At 33.3% G+C, this 20,245-nt stretch overlaps 2 protein-coding genes across 3 annotated transcripts; both read right to left on the reverse strand.

The window, feature by feature from the left end:
• Nucleotides 5,481-8,900, reverse strand: LOC109350024 (geraniol 8-hydroxylase-like). Its single transcript, XM_019591130.1, has 2 exons — nt 7,910-8,900; nt 5,481-6,163 (listed from the first exon to the last, which is right to left on the reverse strand). The coding sequence occupies exons 1-2, from the start codon at nt 8,834-8,836 to the stop codon at nt 5,543-5,545; spliced, it is 1,548 nt and encodes a 515-aa protein (XP_019446675.1). The 5' UTR covers nt 8,837-8,900; the 3' UTR covers nt 5,481-5,542.
• Nucleotides 10,203-13,602, reverse strand: LOC109350025. Of its 2 annotated transcripts, none has more exons than XM_019591132.1 (2): nt 13,437-13,602; nt 10,203-10,988 (listed from the first exon to the last, which is right to left on the reverse strand). In XM_019591132.1, exon 2 carries the CDS (start codon nt 10,973-10,975, stop codon nt 10,445-10,447), a length of 531 nt encoding a protein of 176 aa, XP_019446677.1. In that variant the 5' UTR covers nt 10,976-10,988; nt 13,437-13,602; the 3' UTR covers nt 10,203-10,444. The 2 variants fall into 2 exon arrangements, with proteins under 2 accessions (XP_019446677.1, XP_019446676.1); XM_019591131.1 differs by having other exon boundaries at nt 13,427-13,595.

Consider the following 20,245-nt stretch of genomic DNA (forward strand, 5'->3'; position numbering starts at 1 on the left):
TTCAAATCACAACACTCAATGAAATAGAAGTAAGAACAAGTATTTATTAAATGTAAAAGGCATAGCCCTAATCTTAGAAACAAAGGGGATTACTCATTCATGATGTAGAAGAGAATCTCAAATTCTAAATTAGAGAATTGTAATGTAAAAAAAGTGTAAATTCTAAGCCCAACAAAACAAATCTAAAAAATAGGAATATAATATAACATTTATGACTTTTTTGGTCATTTAATTGTTCTTCGCATAGGCTCAACACTGAATTCAATCTTCTTGCACACAATCTCTACTTTTTTTGCTTTAATCCATCCAAACTGTACAATATAGCTAAAAACACCCGCTCAACCCGAACAAAGAAATAAAAGCTAAAAACAATCCTAAAGTCCTAATTATTTCGTAAAATGCAAGTTAAATGCAATGCAAATGTAGTATAATTTCACACTTATCACTCATAACTTGTATTGTTGTTATCTACAGAATATGAGTCCTTGCACAACAGATACCAATGTATTGATAGACACTTCGTGTTTGTCGACCCACATTCTTATTTTATAATATTAAGTATTCAATTATTATATACTTTATTTTAAATAATTAGAATGTTTTTTTTTATTGAGTGTACTTTATGTTCAAATTTTTGTATTCAATTTTTATTTATTTATTATTTTATCAATGTTATATGATTATATGATTTTTTTGTAGAAATTAAAAAATATTAAGGATAAAATAGGAAAATAAAAATTAGTTCATAATAGTAGTTATATCATATTTTATATTTATATATAATATAAAAGTATATATAATTAGTAAATTGGGCTTTACTATGTATATATATTTAAGTGAGATGTTAAGATGCATATATTGGTGAGTGCATCAAGAGTGTTTTGCATAAATGAATAATAAAAGATATTTTAAGAAGAAATTATTATATGGTTCAGGATACTTTCGACCGATGCTTATTATTAAAGATGTATTAATAATTTAAAATTAAATAACGTTATTCCAAATCAATGATGAGAGTGTGGATGTCGTCTTGAACCATGTAATACTTTTTCCCTTTCAAGGAAGAGAGATTATTGAAGTTTTACTTTTTTTTTTATAGTCTCTTTCATACCCATCATATATAGACACCGAACAAAATGATGATTTCAAGAGGATATAAAAATTGAAGTTTGAATAACTCTAAATCTAATATGCTAATATTGAGAAGATGAAAGTATTAGGAAATCTGCAATTAATAGATAAAAAAAGAACATCAATAAATGGTTTCAAGATCACACATGGATTCAAAACTTTAAGTCAATATGTCTTTGCGTCTATTATATCTCCCATTCTTTAGTCTTTACCAATGTTGGACTCCAATAATTACACTTGAATTTCTTCTTTTCCCCTTGTAACTTGTAAGTGTGATTGTGTGAAGCACAATCCAATTTCAATTGCCAAGGAGTTTCAATCTAGAACAATCTAAAAGTCTTGTCAAAATGCTCAATAACAAAGGTTAAACAACTCTATCTCTAAATACTCAATCCAAACATACCATCCGCTTTAATAAAACATTTTAGTTGTCTCCGCCTTGTCAAAAAAGTCGGATATCACTTATTCTTAATAGTATTTTATTTCTTGTCTTGAATTAATTAGGTTGTCATTTTTGTTAAATTTTCTTTTATATATGTAAGAATATGTAATTGACCCAAGACATTGAATGAGATAGTATTAGAAACATATGATAGGCTCACTTGTAGATCAACCAAGGATCATACTTCATAAAAAAAATACGCTAAGTAAAAAACCAAATAAATAAACTTCTCCTCACATCTTAATTCAAAACATTGAATAATTAGGTTATGGTCTTTTCCATTTGTATAACAACTAAATTATATCTTCATTTTCGATATGGGTTTTTCAGCTCATCAGTACACCTACTTGAAGTTTCTAACAATATATTTACTTTTACTAAATAAAGTTTCATTAATATATATTTCAATATAAAAATATTAAAATAACACGAAATAATTTATTTACTTAGTTAAAAGGTGGCAACGAGTAAGTGTCAACTATTGCATAACTATCGCTTATCATCGTTAAGGGAACCACGTTCGTCTCATTTTTAATGATTCCACGATGAAGCTATGTATAAATTGGTGGTATCGTGCTTGGGCCTAAATCACGTTTGGTGCTTACAAGTCATAAGTATTATAGTACTTCACGCGTACCTTCATTTAAACACATTTTTCATTGGATTTAATTAAAAGATGTTTGAAAAATAATATTTTTGGTACTACCAAATGTATCTTTTTATCCTATGAATAAAGAATTAATCTTTTATGAAATGTGTGACTATCTCTCTCAACAAATGTTACTCTTAAAATTGATATAAATATAGTAGGTATATATAATCTTATGGGAAAAAGTTATTTTGAAGATTTGAAATTATCATAACTAAAAACCACTCTAAGAGAATTACTTTATGTGAAACATATTTAGTTAAGTTAAAAAGTGTTGGATTTTTTAGTTGAGAAGATAATGTACAATACTTGGAAACGAGGCTAGCTTTGCACGTAGCAAGCATAAATGAGATATCTTGTTTTATAATTGAAAGTTAGGTCGTGTACTCTAATATTATATATGGGTATTAAATTGATAAATCAGAAAGGACCCACCCAATTTTCTTTAGTCAGAATTCAGCAGATTTATGATGAATGGGAGCCTATAGTTGTTAGAGGTGTAAACTTTGCCTGTCAAACTTTATCTCTCGTTACTTAGTGGACATAGATGTTATGTTTCGAACAGTGTCTTAGAACGGACTCATTGAAAAATAATTCTGTCCTTAGAAATAAAGTTATTATTATATTGCATTTAAAGGGTAAAATTATTCCATCATATTTTTTCCTATTTGTTTTTTTTAATACTTCTATCTGTAATAATGGAGAGGATGTTAACATAGACTAATCATATTTGTCACATAAATAAAAGAAAATTTTAAAAACAAAAAGTAACACCCTATTTAATGCAGGACAATAAATGAAAATATATCATCTTTATCTATTAGTTAATTAATAGTCGGCATTGTTAGGTTTGAAGGTCCTAAAATTGGAGAAACATTTTGTACTCAGTATATAAAAAGGCTGTCAACATATTTAGTAAAGTATCTCTAATAGTAGAGATATAAGCAATCTTATCTCATTTTATCAATGAAGAGAGTGTATATATATGTGTTTTATCCCATAAATAAGTAGAGAGACATTCGTTAAATAAAGAGATTACTTTTAGGATTTAAACTTACCAACTTTTGATTACTAATTTGCCTTCAATTTTTTTGTCAACAAAAAGTACTTTTATCATAAAGAGTATGAGGGATACCCAACCTGTACAGCATTTAACGTTAGTTACATTGTTGGATGCAAGCTAGAGAATCATTGATACATAAAATAAAGAACAAGCTAGCTCCCATAAATTTGAGCCTTATCCAACTCCAAGTACTGTATTGAAATGATTAATTCAGTTTACCAAAATCTACATTTCTATTCCTGTATAGGTTGATGCACCAGATGATTGCAAACCAAATTGATAACCATGTTGCTTCAGTGCTTCTTCTTTTTCTGTCCCGAAAATGAGTTAGGCTTCTTTCCATTATTAGAGAGACAAGTTATGGAAAAATGTACTAAAAAATTAAAAGACAATGACATTTAATTTTTATTAACATTACAATTTTGGCATTAAAAATACAGTACAAAATATAACTTGTTTTTTCATTAATGGAGATGAGTCTTACTCCGAAAATAGTCCGGCATGTTGAATGGAGGGATCCATGCATTGGTTACTAAAAAAAGAAGGTATCATCCTTCTTCGGTTGATAATTGATTTTTAATATTTAATGATTGCTGAAATGAGTTCTAGTTCAACTAAAAATTGATGATCTATGCACGAAATTCTCACTTAGTAAGTTTTAGGGAGGGTAGATTTACACAATCTTAATTGGTAAGGGGAGATTTGAACTTGTGATCTCATAGTCACTTAACAACAACTTTATCATTATAACTCAACTAATTAATGATAAAAACTTTTAAACCTAAACCCTATCAATATATTTGAAGAAATCTGGTGTTTCCCAATGATATTCGTCTATGACTTTTGTTTTGTTTTGACGAAGTATATATGTATTTTGTTTTAGCCTTGGTTACTGCATTGTTAAAATAAAACCACTCAATACTCATCACCAAATATATATAATTATCAAGTTTAGTCATTTGCGGTTAGGGATTGTTGGAGTATTTAATTTCCTATCCATTGCAGAAAACAACATCACAAGGCGACGCAATAAGAATATATAAGAAAAAGTATATTCATTAATAATATATGAATTACATATATTGTTATTGCATTATTTACCATTCATATTTAATTAATATTGACTTTTAAAAAATAATCAAAATGAATAGTAGATGATATAATAATTGTATATAAATCTTTATAATAACAATGCATAAATATCAGGCCCTAAAATATATATCGACAAATAAGAAACTTATGACTCTAAGAAAATTAAAACCCCACAATATAGAATTAAGGAAGGTGCATCATCAACTAACGTGATAGCAAGTTCTTGCATGAATGTAAGTTATTGCATCATGCATAAGGTTGACCTTATAGATTTTCAACGGGCTAGGTCATTCATTAAGATGCTTTGGTTTATGTCATGAATGTAATGTGGTTGTACATGTAAAAATTTATACATATTTAATATATTATTTATCATTCATATGTATTACTTTCTTGAAGAGTCTAAAAATTAATTATGAATGATAGATAATACAATAACTATATATATAACTCTTACGTTATCAATAAATATATGCAAATTACAATACTTATACATAAGGGCAATTGTTTTTTATATAAGGTTTGAAAGAGATTTTTTTTGCATGATGTTAGTGCTTTTAATTACACAAATTAAGCTAATGAAATTATACACTATTATGTAATATATCATTATGTTTAGATTCATTTATGGTTTACCTGTCACTTTTCTGGTTGTAATTGATTTATAATGGTTTTGTCTCAACTAAACTTTGAAGACTTGGTAGAATTTGAGCTATTTTAGCCATCTCAATATGTTTCAAACAAAACTGATATAAATTTCCATTTATCACATTAAGTTGATCCAATTGTTTAAAGGTCAAGATGATTTGCATGTATTGTACAAGGTCAATGACCAATATTTAATTCCTGAAACACATAATCATACACTACAAAATGAATTAGTTTATTGCCCATAAAGTAAGCGTCATCTTTAGTTAAGACAAAAAATACTCCACATTTAAAAGAGAATGCATGATGCTGTGAAAGCAAAAAAAAAAAAAAACTAATCACATCAATAATCCAGAAACCAGAATATTGAAAGTTAAAGTATTCATTGATAGTGATGAATTATATGCATTACATCTCAATCAACTTGATACATAAAACTTAAATGATTAAAGGAGCATTTTGAGTTGCATAAATATTGCCTTAATCATGATGAAATAATGAGATATTGTATCCAATTCTATTTATATAAATCAAGATTAGTCAATCTTGGGGTAGGGATAGCAACTAGAGGCACTTTCTTTTTAAGAACAATACCAAATTTCTCTGACACATCAAACTTCTCATCTTGGGGTATAGTCCAATCAAATGAGTGCACAAGTGTAGCCAGAAAATATAAAACTGATCTCTCAGCCATTGCTATCCCAGCACAAATTCTTCTTCCAGACCCAAAAGGGAAATAGTTAAAGTCATTCCCACTGAAATCCCATTTGGTATCTAAGAACCTTGTAGGATCAAATTCTAATGGTTTCTCCCAAATGGAAGGGTCTCTATGTATAGCCCAAACATTCACAAAGACCCTTGAACCCTTTGGAATTGTGTAACCTTCCACAATGGTTGTTTCACTTGGGCAATGAGGAACTAGAAGTGGAAGCACAGGGTGCAACCTAAGAACTTCTTTCATTACAGCATGTAAGTAAGACAACTTAGGAATGTGTGATTCTTCTACTATGTTGTCTTTGCCAACTATAGCTTCTAGTTCATCTTGGACTCTCTTCATTACTTCTGGCTTGTACATCATTTCTGCCATTGCAAACTCAACTGTGTTGGATGATGTGTCTGATCCACCCACCACCATGTCCTGTTTAGCCACAAAAGTCTTCAATTTATGTGTCCACTTTTCTTTTCTTTCTTTTATAGCTCTTTAATAATGGTTTTACTTGGTTGGGTTTTGAAAATAAAAATTATTCAAATTAAACTAACTCCTTTTCTTATCTTAGAACTAGCCAGTTTTACCTCAAATTAAAGAACCATTCTTTTATTTACAAAAAAACTTAACCCCCTCATTGTTAATCATAATAACTTTAATCTAATCTATTTCCTACTTTAATATTTTCTCACTCAAGTATAATTAACTGTTATTGTACTCATAAAAGTGCATGTAAATGACTATGATTAGGAGTGAAAAAATTAAGGTTAGACTTTGACTTCAAGGAATTTAACCTATACATATAGTAGTTAGGGCTTGTTCTATTTGCTTGTTTAAAAAAGAATTAAAACATAAACTTTACCTGTTTAAAAGTGCTAGTGTAAGTCTATTTAAAAGTTATATGCTTTTAAGTATGCTGAGATATATTCTTTAATTAAGTTCATATAACATCATTAATTAAAATTTATATTAAAATTTGATACATAATAATATTAGTTACATTAAAATAATATGATATAAATATTAATATATAACATGATTAAATAGATGAGGCTTAATAAGCGTTTAGAAAAATCTAAAGCTCGGCCTATGAAGTTGAATGTGTTTTTAGATGTTAATGATATTATCTTAATGCCCAAATATCTTTTAGATATTAAAAAACTTTAATATAATATATTTACGGAAAAAAACTGACTTAACATAGGGCCAGCTAATAAGCATCTAGTACGTGGTTTGGTATGTTTACACCCGATTATGATAAAGTCTTCAGCAAATACACTCTCTCAAAGTTATGAGATTTTTTTATTTTGTCCAAATTAGGTAAAGAAAAGAAAAAATCCTAAACAATTGACATTTTTTAGGATATCCACACCAAGGTTCTTTTTACTACAAGTGAGCACTATTACCCAAACCAATTTGACATTCATTTAAAACTCAACTTGATAAACTTATCTAAATATATATAGATATACACAAATATATACGTGTATACATATATATATACCATATGTATATATGTACAAATTTTTTAATTTGATATATATTAAATACATGATCATCGATTGAGCTGGAAATATAACTCGTTTCGAACTAAAGTCAAGTAAATCATTATCAAACTGAACTGAGTTGAGCTCTGATTCAACTGGTTTTTTGCACTAATCAAACCTATGTCACCTTCAAGCTCCACCACTACCATTATCAAACCTATAGTGAGCCCTTCCTTGTTGGGCGTCTACCACTATTACAATCGCTGACTTCTTTGTCCCTTCTCACATCATTGTTGATGTTAAACACGACCACCGCTATGGTAACAACCCTAACACCTTAACCATTGTGTGCTATGGTCAAAGGAGATGTGGTAGAGGTTGGTGAAAAGGACGGTGGTGCCAGTCAAGCATGATAACTTATCCTAAACAAATCAAATTATTCTACTCCATAATTATTTTACATCTTTTATTTCCGCACGCATCATAAAATAATGTATCCAAAAATCAAGCAGAATTAAAAATACTATTGGATTTGAAAAAAAAATATTGAAAGAAAAAAATGTTAGTATTTAAGACTTTGTTTGCTTGTTTTAGGAAGTAAAATGAATAGACTGTGAAGTCTTCTTTTTTACTTTAAAACTCTAAAACTCGACTAGGAAACGAAAATGAAAATATCAAGTTATCAACATACCATGAGCAAGGCCTTGATATGGGTAATGGTGAATGTTGTTTTGGAATCAGCTTCGTCTTTCATATTCAACAAAAATTGCAAAAAATCCTTCTTTACTTCCCCTTCTTTTTCTATCTTACCCCTTTCACCAATCATCTTCTCAAATATCTCATCAAACTTCACCACCAACTTCTTCATCTCTTTCTCCACACTTTGCAAATCGAACCGGGCCAACCCGCTAAAAAAATCTGACACATTCGGTTTCCCCAACAGCGCCGTCATCTCCGCCACCATCTTCCTAAACACCGCCCCAAACCTCTCCCTCTCCGCCCCTTCCACCGCCCCTCCCCACATCATATTCGTTATCACGTTCAGCTGCGTCAGAAAGCCCTGCTCCCCTATATTCACTTTCAATCCCGCCCGGCCCAAAATAAAGCCCACCATTTTCCGAACCTCGTTTCTTCTGAGATCGTAGAATGAGTCCAACGTTGTGTTGCTCAGCATCTTGAGCACGCAAACTTTCCTCAACATCCTCCATTCTGGCCCGTACGGTGTCCAAGTGATATCTTTTCCGCCGTACGTGGCGGCCCGGCCCGCGGCGGGGACGTCACGGTTGGCGAAAACGGTGTCGTGGTCTTTTAAAACTTGGCGGGCCGCGGAAGGGGAAGTTATTATTATTCCGAGTTTTCCTCCGAGCCGGAGTTTTAGAACCGGGCCGTGGGTTCGGGCCAGAGCGGCAAAATAAGAGTGGAGTTCGGGGTCTAGGGATAGAAGGTTCCCGAAAAACGGGAGGCCCGGTGGGCCTGGTGGGAGATTTTTATGGGCTTTGGGTTTAAAAAAGGAAAGGCATGAGTAGAGAGTGATTGTTAAAATGAGCAATAAGGGAAGGAGGTTTGTATAAGAAAATGAATCGTTTATGTTATGGAAAAAAGTTGAGAAGAGAGTCATGGTGGTTTCTTGAGATTGAAGGGAGTAAATAATAAGTGATATATATTAATGAAGTAGGACTATAGGAGGTGAAGTGGTGGGAGAGAGAGTATGCCACGTGGATTTATTTGATGATAATATCTAGGATAGAAGGTTCATATGGGTTCCTTTGAAAGCAGGCAAAGGGAACATTTAACTAATCTGGACAAGAGTTTATATGCGATGGGTTTTGTCATCCTAGTTTTTCATATTTTTTATTATACTAATTTGGTCTCTTAAAATTTGAACAACTTAAAATGTTTTCCCAAAATTTTAATCAGTCATTTTTATGCACAAATTGGTTCCTAAAGTGTGTTATGAGATATCCTAAAATGATTAATTTGACATATATTTAAAATTATTTTTTGAGGAACCAAACTTATAAGATATAAAAATGATAGAAAAAAAATGTGTTTTTACTATATTCAATATGTAAATATCTGATGTCATATCTATATCTTGTATTGATATGTGTATGATATCTTGATTTTCTATTATTTATTGATTTAAATATTTGTCATGTGATGCATTTTGGATACCTTTTCAATACATTAAGCTAGGACTTCATACAATAATTCGACCCATTTTTCCTCTATGTCAGACTATATTTTAGTAAGTATGTTTTTTGAATTGTATGCTACCATATAAAATTGAAACTTCGTTTAAACTCTATTTAGTAATGTTTTGATTGACAATTCAACATGAACTTTATTAAAGAATATGGTATGATGAGTAGAAATTGAACTATCTTATTATGATTACGAGCATATTTTTATAAATTCTGATCATTAGTTAAGTATTCGTGACGGATGAACATACCTCTTGTCAAATATTCTAAATATTAAATATTACATATAAAATTGTATAATGCATTTGAACCATATTGTGTATTTTAAGAACCCACGTAACAGCTTACTATCATATATCTATCATCCTATTAAGTAGTTAGGTTTCAATGATTGATGATAACATTAACAAGTAATGAAACTAATTCCATTGGTATAGAAATAACCTGTCTACATAAAAAATAAAAAAATAAATCATATAAATAAAAAATTGAAATATGTAATTACATAGTATAATTAATATATAAAGTATCATACTCAGGTTGGAAGTGCAGTCAAAAAACATAAAAATGAAATTTTAATAATTTTTTTATTGGCTTGCGATTTTAGTTTGAATCAGTTAAAATAACTAGATGAGTAGGGATGAATGGTCCAAGGTGCCTCATTAACATTAATTTTGAGTAACTTAAAATAAATTTAACTAGTAGTAAACAACAGTACTAAATGATATAGGTACATCTATAGTGATCAACATATAATTTCTCGTTGTGAGAGCAGTAATATGTAAAAACTCAATATTCAAAATCCAAAACACAAAGTTCCCAAGCAGCAATTAGGGTGCCCAAAAATAGAATATGTTCAAATTCCAAACACAGAATGTCACTTATTCTCAGTTCTCAAAAGCAAAGTTTAATGGTGGAACCAAAGACTAAACAAAATTGGCAATAACACCATGAATTTTTCATCAGTCTCTAGATAAACTAGCTTATTTGTGTTTTCCTTGTCAACCACTTCTCAGTATGACTTACTTGTCCGATACACGGCCAAACCGACGCAGGCATTCTGCGAAATTGGTAACAAAAGTAGCACATTTCAAAGGGTCCTTAATATGTTCCTTGTAACATGTTAAGGAAGCGACCCTCTCAGCCATGCAAGGCTCAGGCTTTGGGTTTGGAAGTTTATACTCTTTATCATGAAGATCCTTTGCCTTTTGGGTTACTTCTTGCAGCATGTTCTCCTCTTGCTTCTTCAATCTTTCCACAACCTTCTCACTTTCCTGAAGTACAGACCGAATGCTTTCTAAGTCCGAATGGGCCGGTTGCATAGGCAGAGTTGCAGGTAGAATCAAAGACGGCTGCACTGGCCACACTTGAGGAGTTGCACTCTCAAGCTTTCCAGATCCATCTGATATTTGGTTCTGACTTAAATCAGATTGAGGCTTTTCAGGCTCCCTAGCTACCTTACGTCTAGTTCTTCTCGCTTTCTTCTTTGGCACCGTATCATCAACAAGTTTATTAACAAGGTCATTGCTAATCTGGATTGTGAACTCACCCATAATATGGCAACACCTGAACAATGTACCAGATAGACATCATTAAATTGATAATACTGAAAAAGTATAGAAATTATCTTCTGTTCTTTAAACTGAATTAGCAACTAAAGTCTACAGTAGGTTCCTAAATAAAATTACAAGTGGATAACAACTACTTAAATTCCACAAGCTGTGACTTTCCAAATGATAACTAATAAATCATGCCACTGCATCAAGCGACTTACCCTAGAAAGGTGAGATATAGTATGCAGTGTAACCCATTATTAGAGGTCCAGTTTCTGCTCAGACCTCACAAAATACTTAAAAGGGATGTTTTGCAAACTAGAAAATGGGTTTTAACTGTTCAAATTAAATTACTTGAATCTATAACGTTTGAACTAGCCCTAAAATATGTTTAATTTGCTTAGAATTTGATTTTGAACTAGTTAGTATCAAGTATTATTTGTTATATGTAGGGAGAAAACAAATGAGAAATTAGGAAACATGATCCACATGGTTAATTCAAAACCAACTTATAATATAACAAGGCCTCCTATTCAGTACAACAAGCCAAAGAACTAACTAAGATGGAGTTAAGAGAGACCAAACAAATAAGAAGCTTAAGCATTTAACATAAATGATAAATCACAGAGGGTAAAAGATAAATGTGGGCATAAGAGTGTTACAGACTTACAGTAACTCTAGTCGCATAGAAAGTATGAAGTACTGTTTGTACTTAATAATATTTCCCTAGTAGATTTTTATTGAACTAATTTGGACTGAAAAAATCAAGTAAAAGCAGTTTTTCAAATTTGAATGACTACCAAATACAGACTATATTGAACATGCCCAATTGTACCTGCCTATTTGGGTGTTGACAAATGGCAAACACCAACTAAGATTTAGTCGTGAACCATTCAATGAAAATATAAGTAACAACTCAAACCAAACAATTAAACAATGAAGCACACTGTGGATCAGAGGAAAATAACAAAAAAATAATTGCTCTCTACATGAAAGAAACAAGAAAATCACTATAAACGTATAAAATATGAAAACCTCACCAAGCTATAAACTTAATATCATGTATGTTGAAGGTAGGATGGTTAATAAGATATAAAATGGCAACTGAAGAAATCAATGTAATCTATGCCATGGTGATGTTGCCCCATTGTTTTAAATCAAATACTCCTGCAAACAAAATGTGCACCCTGGTATGTCTCCAAAATTTAGGTGCTACTGCATAGTCCCCCTTGATTGATTTGTTCTTAAAATACTATTGAAGACTGAAAATCAGTCAATAAAAATTAACAAACCATTGAATATTGAAAATCACTAAACAAAAAACTGAGACAGGTACTTGATGTCATAGACTGGTAAGCACATATATATAAATTCAAAATATTCTATCATAAATCATGTTTATAGACACGTCATAAACATATAAATCCTTGTTAATAATTCGACTAGAATTTTCTTGGTCTCCCTTTGGCTCTAGTAATTGGGCTACCCTCCATATGATTTTTCTCCTTATTGGGCCTTTTAGAGGTCTTTCCGGACATGTACAAGATTCTACCATCTTTCTATACTAGGCGTTACTCCAACTTTCCATTTAAAGCGTTCATTCTTAAACATATCTTCTTTAGTGTGTCCACTCATCCAATGGAATGTTTCAACATGTCCAGTTTAATCTCTTAGAAATTCATTTAAAAGAAAACCCTCTTGAACCAATAATACTTGTAGTCTTGTAATCATTTCCAAAGCAGTATCTAAACTGAAAAGTTAACCCAGTACCCCACCAAACTGAATTAAGTCCATTACCCCCTTGACACAATTTTAAGCAATCAGAATAAGAGAAATCCACGGCAATGAATTTCAAGAGTCTACTATCATAACAAACCTCGTATGTAAATGTGCCATCAGCTAACACAAAATACATCAAAATATGCGATAAATTCTTAAAAGAAGGTCACCAAAAGCAGAAAGAACTACACAATCAAAACAATTGTGGCATTACATAGAATTATTTGCAATAATCAATACCAAGCTCTGCAGCTTCTTAAGCTTGTTAATCCAAATCGTCAAACTCTATGTAACAAAAGGGTCATTTTCAGAATAAATGCCATTCACATTGTTGTTTTCTCTTTCAACCATACTAGATTGAAAAAATAAGCACAACCAACCATTCAAAACATGATAACATTACTAGAAATCCAACCTAAAAAACTGCGTTGGTTTAAGTTGATCTGAAATTAGAGCATTTAAAGCACGAACAAAATAAAAACGAGATAAACCCTAGCAATTGGTCTGAACTGTAAATGTCCGAATTCAACTTAAACAATTTAACAAAAATAATCAACTAGAATATATAGACAACCATAAAAGGGAATAAACCTAACCAGAATCAAAATTTGATAAATTCGGGAGAGATAAATCATCTAAAATGCGACAAAAACGTGAAAGAAGAAAAAATACCGAATCCGACGATAAATTGTAGATTTTTCGCGAGTAATTGAAGGAGAGTGAGGAGGAATCACGATATGTATGTGTGGTCGCAGGTAATGAAGCGAAATTGCATCTCACTGCAAATGATGGAAGAAGAAGAAGGTGTTTCACTCACGGTCACACACACCGAACGCATCTTGCATTATTTTTTTATATAAGGTACATAAATTAGTGAGTAAATAATAATTAGATATCCATGTAATATCTATACTACTTATAAAGGGAAAACCCAAAATAACCACCCACCATTTTTTCCCAAAATAACCACCCACCATTGGTGTAATTTGTGGTTCTCCCTATTTTGTCCTCACTATTTTCTAATTTTTACTAAAAAACCATATATAACTCAATGTTCCTCTCCAACCAATATATGTTCCATATTATTTGGTTAAATATTTTTTCTTACATTATAACTATCGGTTTTGAATGTAGAACATGAATGTTCAATTTTCTAAATTGAACATTACACAATTTGAATAAATTCAACCGTAGATTACAAATATTTAACATAAAATATTATACTTGACATTTATGACATACAAACTATACATTATAAGTGATAGGAAAGCGGATTGGCAGACACGACAGTGCATGTCAACATGCTAGTAATTGATAATTATAATTGATAAATGAGATGGGAATGAGTTTAAAAAACTTACTTGTGTTTGGATCCACTTTGTAAATTAAAGAATTTGTTGTCCGATTTTCATTTTTTATGCAAAGAAAATATATTAACAAATTGATATATGAATGTACCAAAAAATTGATATATGATTGTATCAATATAAAATGTAAATAATATGTATATACTGATAGTGTAAATATTTTTTTTACATTGTCAGCATATCATCAACCGTTGATTTGTTAACTTTTATTGACCATCAAACAAAATAATATAAATTAATATTGATGATATGTCGATAGTGTAAAAAACTTGACATTGTCAGTATATATATTTTAAACCCTGTAAAAATAATCAATAAGACATTGATCTAATGATAAAAAATATCATTAGATTCTAATATAGACTAAAAAGTCAAAAAATTTGATTCCTAATAATAGGATCTGGAGGACAATCATGCCTCCAAAATGGATTAATTCTGATCTATAAAGTGAGAAAATGCTTTTAAAATACAAAAAAATATAAAAATAACATTAAGTAATAAATAATAAATTGAATATTATTGTGAAGTAAATAATACTAGGGATGGCAAAAAAACCTGTACTCGCATGTATCTACGGATAAAACCCATACGAGCACGGGTACGGGTCACAGATGGATACCCGCAGGTTTTACAAACGAGATTTTAAAAATACTCGTAGTACATACAGGTGAGTATTGATATTATAATATTTGTGCCCGCGAGTACCCGTTATTTATATGATTACTGTATTATATTTAATTAAAATAAAAAGTACGTTATCCTAACATTCATGACATTATGTGCATCTTTTCCTTTTACTTTATTTACACATTTTTTACCTTATTTACATCTTTTATTGAATTTGGTGGTGAAACATCCTACAACTATTATTACATGTATAAAAATACACATGACTTGCAAAGAAAATGTATAATTTTTGTTAAGGAAATGGTAACAACAAATCACATAAATAGAAATCATCAATAGATTTAGCACTTTTGCCAAATATTCAATCAAAATGCACAAAAGTAATTAAGTTTCATCTCATTTGAAAAATAATAAAAGTAGGAAATTAGAAAATTGTTTGTAATATAGGAAACCCACAGGTACTTGTTTTACCTACGGTATCCAAAAATACCTACAAAAGACCCGCACATGGGTACCCGTATGCGTACAGGCATGTAATAGTAATGCTCTCCTATTTTGAAACAGGTAGCGAGTAGCTACTATTCGTGCTCGCCCGTGCTCGTTGCCATCATATAATACTAAGACTAGTAGAAGATTTGAGAAGAAAAAGTAGGAGAAGAAATTGAGAGAGTAATGGAAGAGAAATTGCATTTCACTTGGCATATAGGTTATCATGTCATTTAAGTCCTATTTATATGAAAATTTTAATCTTGTTCTTTAGTGTTGATCAGATATGGTCGAAATTAGGAAATTGGTTGAGTAGCTTGTTTCTAGAGACTGGTCAGAACGAAGATTGAACTCGCTGGTGGAGGTATCTAAAAAGGTTTTCCAATGATCAAGTCAGCATGAAACTTAATGAGAGTGATTGAGAGTAAATATGAGATAGAATAAAGTAGAGATTAATGAATGTAAGTAATAAATGAGAGAGTGTGCTATTAATGATACTTCATGTATGAGAGCCTCTTATTTATAGAGTTTGTGATGGTTGACGTGGCATCTGGATATTGTTGGTTGTAATTCAACAAATATTATAGGAGTATGGAAGGCGTATATTAGGTTGTCCTTAACCATCCTACATGCCTACTATTGTCGATATATAAGGGGCATGTAGCGTAGCAAGTGGAATGTTAGCGACACATTAATGGTGAGTCAGATGTGCATTAGTGATGCTTGTAGAGGTGTATTAATGATGCTTATAGTAAGTCCTTCCCGAATTCAGCCGGTTAGAGAGTAATGAATGTAAGTAATAAATGAGAGAGAGTGCTATTAATGATACTTCATGTATGAGAGCCTCCCATTTATAGAGTTTGGGATGGTTGACGTGACATCTGGACATTGTTGGTTGTAATTGAACGGATATTATAGGAGTATGGTAGGCGTATATTAGGTTGTCCTTAACCACCCTACAAGTATGCTATTATCGATATATCGAGGGGTAGGTAGCGTAGCAAATGGAATGTTAGTGACACATTAATGGCGAGCCAGATGTGCATTAATGATGCTTGTAGAGGTGTATTAATAATTCTTGCTGTAAGTCCTGCCCGAATTCAGCCGGTTAGAGAAGGGGATATTTTGGGTGAACATCTATTCGGTTTACCCGGGGTGGAACATTTTTCCCCACTCTAGCAGTATGGCCTAAGTTGGGTGTGCAGGTAGACTCAGAATGTTCGAGAGGCCACTGAGGGCTATCCAGCGATCATTCTAAGTATGTTTTGTTTGGACTCACTGATCGGGGTCAACTTGTGGTTTTATGACTGACCATGCGAGTAGCTCCTAGGCGTAGGGTTAGGTCATGATGATGGTCTGACCTTGACCGACACATGGAGGGTTGACAATGCTTCAAATGGGGACCTTGAGTGTTCAAAAGACGCGTCGGTTCGTTTCGGATTCCTTGCTTCGGCTTTTGAGCCACCATTGGATTGTCCTAAGTGGTTTTGAATGGATAGGATGAGTCCTCAGATTGGGCCTCGGGGGAGGCATGGGTCCAATTATTTTCCTATAAATAAGGGTTCATCCCCTTTATTCTGTTTCACTTTGCTTTCTAAAGAGAATGCCTCCTATCGGGCTTGCACTGCTTCCGAGTCCAGCTAATCATCCTTTCTATTTCTTCAAGAGTTGCCGACTTCCATTAGTCGGTAATTTCTTTTCTTTTTGTTTCTTGTATTAGATTATTTATGGTCTTACTATGCTCGGCGAGGAGTCTAGTTGTGATGAGGTGGAGATCATGTCCAGATCTCCACCCATTTTCACTATGTTGGTTTCCTGTCACCGTCGGCGAGCTTGTCTCGCTTCTGCCCTAGGTAATAGTTGGTCTGCAAGTAGTCGACTGAAACAACTTTCATTAGTGGCTTTATTACGTAATTTGAGGAGGAAAAAGGTCGAGAGTGGTGTTGTTGTGATGGACCGGGTAGCTTTCTATGATAAGTGGTGTCTAGTCTTGGATGACATGTGCAATTTGGAGTTTGACGTTTCTTCTGGTGAGAGGTTAATCATGGGGAGGAATTTTGTTGACCGTGCTGATCAGTTCACCATCCATAGAGTACGGCGGGCCCCAACTCTAGATATTGATGGGTTGACCACGAAGTCTTAGTTACTCATACTTTCTTCTTCCTGCTTGGGTGTCCCATTGTGGACATGCTTACCCACCTGGCGAACGACATCCTTTGGTATACCGCTAGTGATCAAGAACAGGTCTGCCAAAACATACTCCTCGAAAATCAAAATTGGTGAAGTTTTTATATGTACGAATATGTTTGTCGGCGGATTAGGGTGAAAATCCCTTTTGAAGGGTTGTACGTTGAGGTGCTGCAACATCTCCTGGTGGCCCCTTTCCAATTGCATCCGAATTCTGAGGCTTCATTCAGTTGTTCAAGATTTTTTGTAACGTCATGGAGCGACCTTGCACCATCCAATTGTTTTTCTGGATGTTCTGGGTGACCCACAATACAAACAAAGACGAGAACAAGGAAGGCTATTGAGAATGGATGTCTCTTTAGTCCAAGAATGGTCGTGCTCTCTTCCATCCTTTTGAAGGATCTGTAAAGAAATGGAAGACCGACCTTTTACGGGTAGAGGCTCGAGGATCCTGCCATATCTGGGCATTCGGCCCCGACAGTCTACCCATCTTCCCATTTTCTTGGAGTGATGGCATTCATGAGAAGTTCACCGACTCCTCTAGTTTCTCTTACAAACAACTCGACGACTAGGAAAAGGAGGTGGCGGATGTGATGCTGGCCTGGATCGAGGAGGGGAGGGCCATCAATTGTTAGGGTGATCAAGCATTCAAGGAATCGATCGGTAGGTACCTGACCATAAGTGCCTTCATATCTTTTAGTGATTAATATATTTACTATTTGACTTGTTTTTCTTGGCTTTTTCAGCAACGGCTATGGGCGACCAGGTAGATTGAAGCAAACACCTAAAACGGGCTATGTAGAAGAGGAAGAATTCTTAGGCCAACAAGAGGGCGAGGCACAACTCACCCTCCCGGTTTGAAGGCCCTTATAAGGGGTTGCCACCCCTTAGAGGGAGGGCGGGAATCCTGCTGATTTGGGGGAGACTCTCCTCTCCCATCCGGAACCCAATCTTACCATACCTTATAGGTCGACCTCAAGTCAGTCGGTCGACTTGACTGCTAAGGAACCTTCTCCTGCTGGTGTTGCTTGTAACACCATGAATTTCGATGTATATATTTTAACTATTTATTTTGAACAAAAAATAATTTTAGAAATTAATCGTTAATGAATTAGGATAAACCGTAGTTGAATGTTAGTCTTGGTTTGTGAATTCCTATGTTGTGCTAAAGTTTCATAATTTTCTGTAACGGAAAGTTTTTGGACTGCTGTCGGGTCCAAATTCGCCCGAATTCGGTCCGATAACGTGTTTTGAGTTTCGTAGTTCGGAATCAAATTCTGATTACGCCATTGGCTTCAAAATATTATTTCGAGTCAAGATAGACATCAAGTTTGTCCAAAACGCAGTTCTAAATATTTATCACTGGTATTCCAAAATTCTAAGCGTAATTGGAAGATTTTATATCCAGCCGAATATTAACCAAAAACACTCGAGCATGGTATCATCGTGAATATTTTTCTGAAGAAGTCACTTCATTTTCCCAGTGAAACTTGTGTGGCAAGCAAGCGAAAATACTCATCTTCACACTAAATTCCTTAAACCCTTCATTTATCGTTAAGACGTTCCATTTACTTTTGGAACCCTTGGCTTCACACTAAACACTAAATTCGTTATGAATTTAGAAATCGTTGTTTTGAAACCATGAAATATTGTTGTTCATGGGGTTGTTTTAGAATTTAAAATATATGCGCGTGTTGATTTTGATGAAAAGAGATGGTGATGAAATTAAGGATGTTTGATTTGAAATATCGTTTTGAGCATGAGATCAACCCTTGTAAAAAGGTGTTGAAATGATCATGAACCGAAAGGAATCGGGAACGAGACTCTTCAGCATAAATGATTTGTTCGGGAATATAAGTCTTGGACTGAATGGATGAGTGTCTCAGATACTCTTGAAATAGATTAGAACGATGTTTGTGTCGTAGAGTTAATAAGTGAATGATTTAACTCGCGAATCACTGATTAGTTTTTGTGTTTAATTTCGAGGCGTTCGAAGTCGGAAAACCTACGCATTCATGTAAAGGAGATCAACTACGCTACAACCCAAGGTGAGAGAGAATACATCATGATATAGTGGTGTCCGAATATGGCACCCAGATCTCCCAACTACCTCAAAACTTGGGAGTTATTTCTATTTTTGTTAGAAATCCGTACTTAACCAAATGATATCATGTGTGGATTAAGTACAGATGTTTCCTTAGGCTGTATGCCCCTAGGATAGTATAAAATATCAAGTCTTGTGGCTGTTATCCATGAAGGAACATCACTCGAGAAACTAAAACACGTAGGGATCGAAAACATTGGTGGTATTCTATCTGGTGACCCAAAAGGTTGAGAGAGTGGTCCTAGCCACTGGTCCAGAGTCTTGGCTGCTTCAGTGGCTAAGTATCTTGAGGGTGAAGGACTGCTTGCCACCCGGGTCGGTGAAGAAGCTCTAGCCAACCTTCAGGAGCAGTATTCAAGCAAGCTTCAGGAACATAAAGAACAATATGTTGAAGCCCTGAAGAGCTTGGAAGGGCAGAATCTTGCGGGGACTAAACAACTCTCCACCATGTCACTCCAACTCAGAGATGCTCGAGAGGTTGCCTTGTCAGCACAGGAGAATCTGGGAGCCACCTAACGAGAGTTGACTTCTTTAGCTGAAGAAGATCTTTGCTCCTGACCTTGGCAAGGTTTTGATGAAGACACCAACATCACCAAAAAGAAGAAAAGGAAGAATACTTATGAAGACAAAGAATATTAAAGCTTCAAGACAATTAGATTAAGTCTCTATAGGTACTTCTATCCTAAAACTCCTTGTTATGCAAAGTAGTAATGCTCAAAC

The sequence above is a fragment of the Lupinus angustifolius genome, chromosome LG06 (assembly GCF_001865875.1).
Source record: "Lupinus angustifolius cultivar Tanjil chromosome LG06, LupAngTanjil_v1.0, whole genome shotgun sequence".
Taxonomy (NCBI): domain Eukaryota; kingdom Viridiplantae; phylum Streptophyta; class Magnoliopsida; order Fabales; family Fabaceae; genus Lupinus; species Lupinus angustifolius.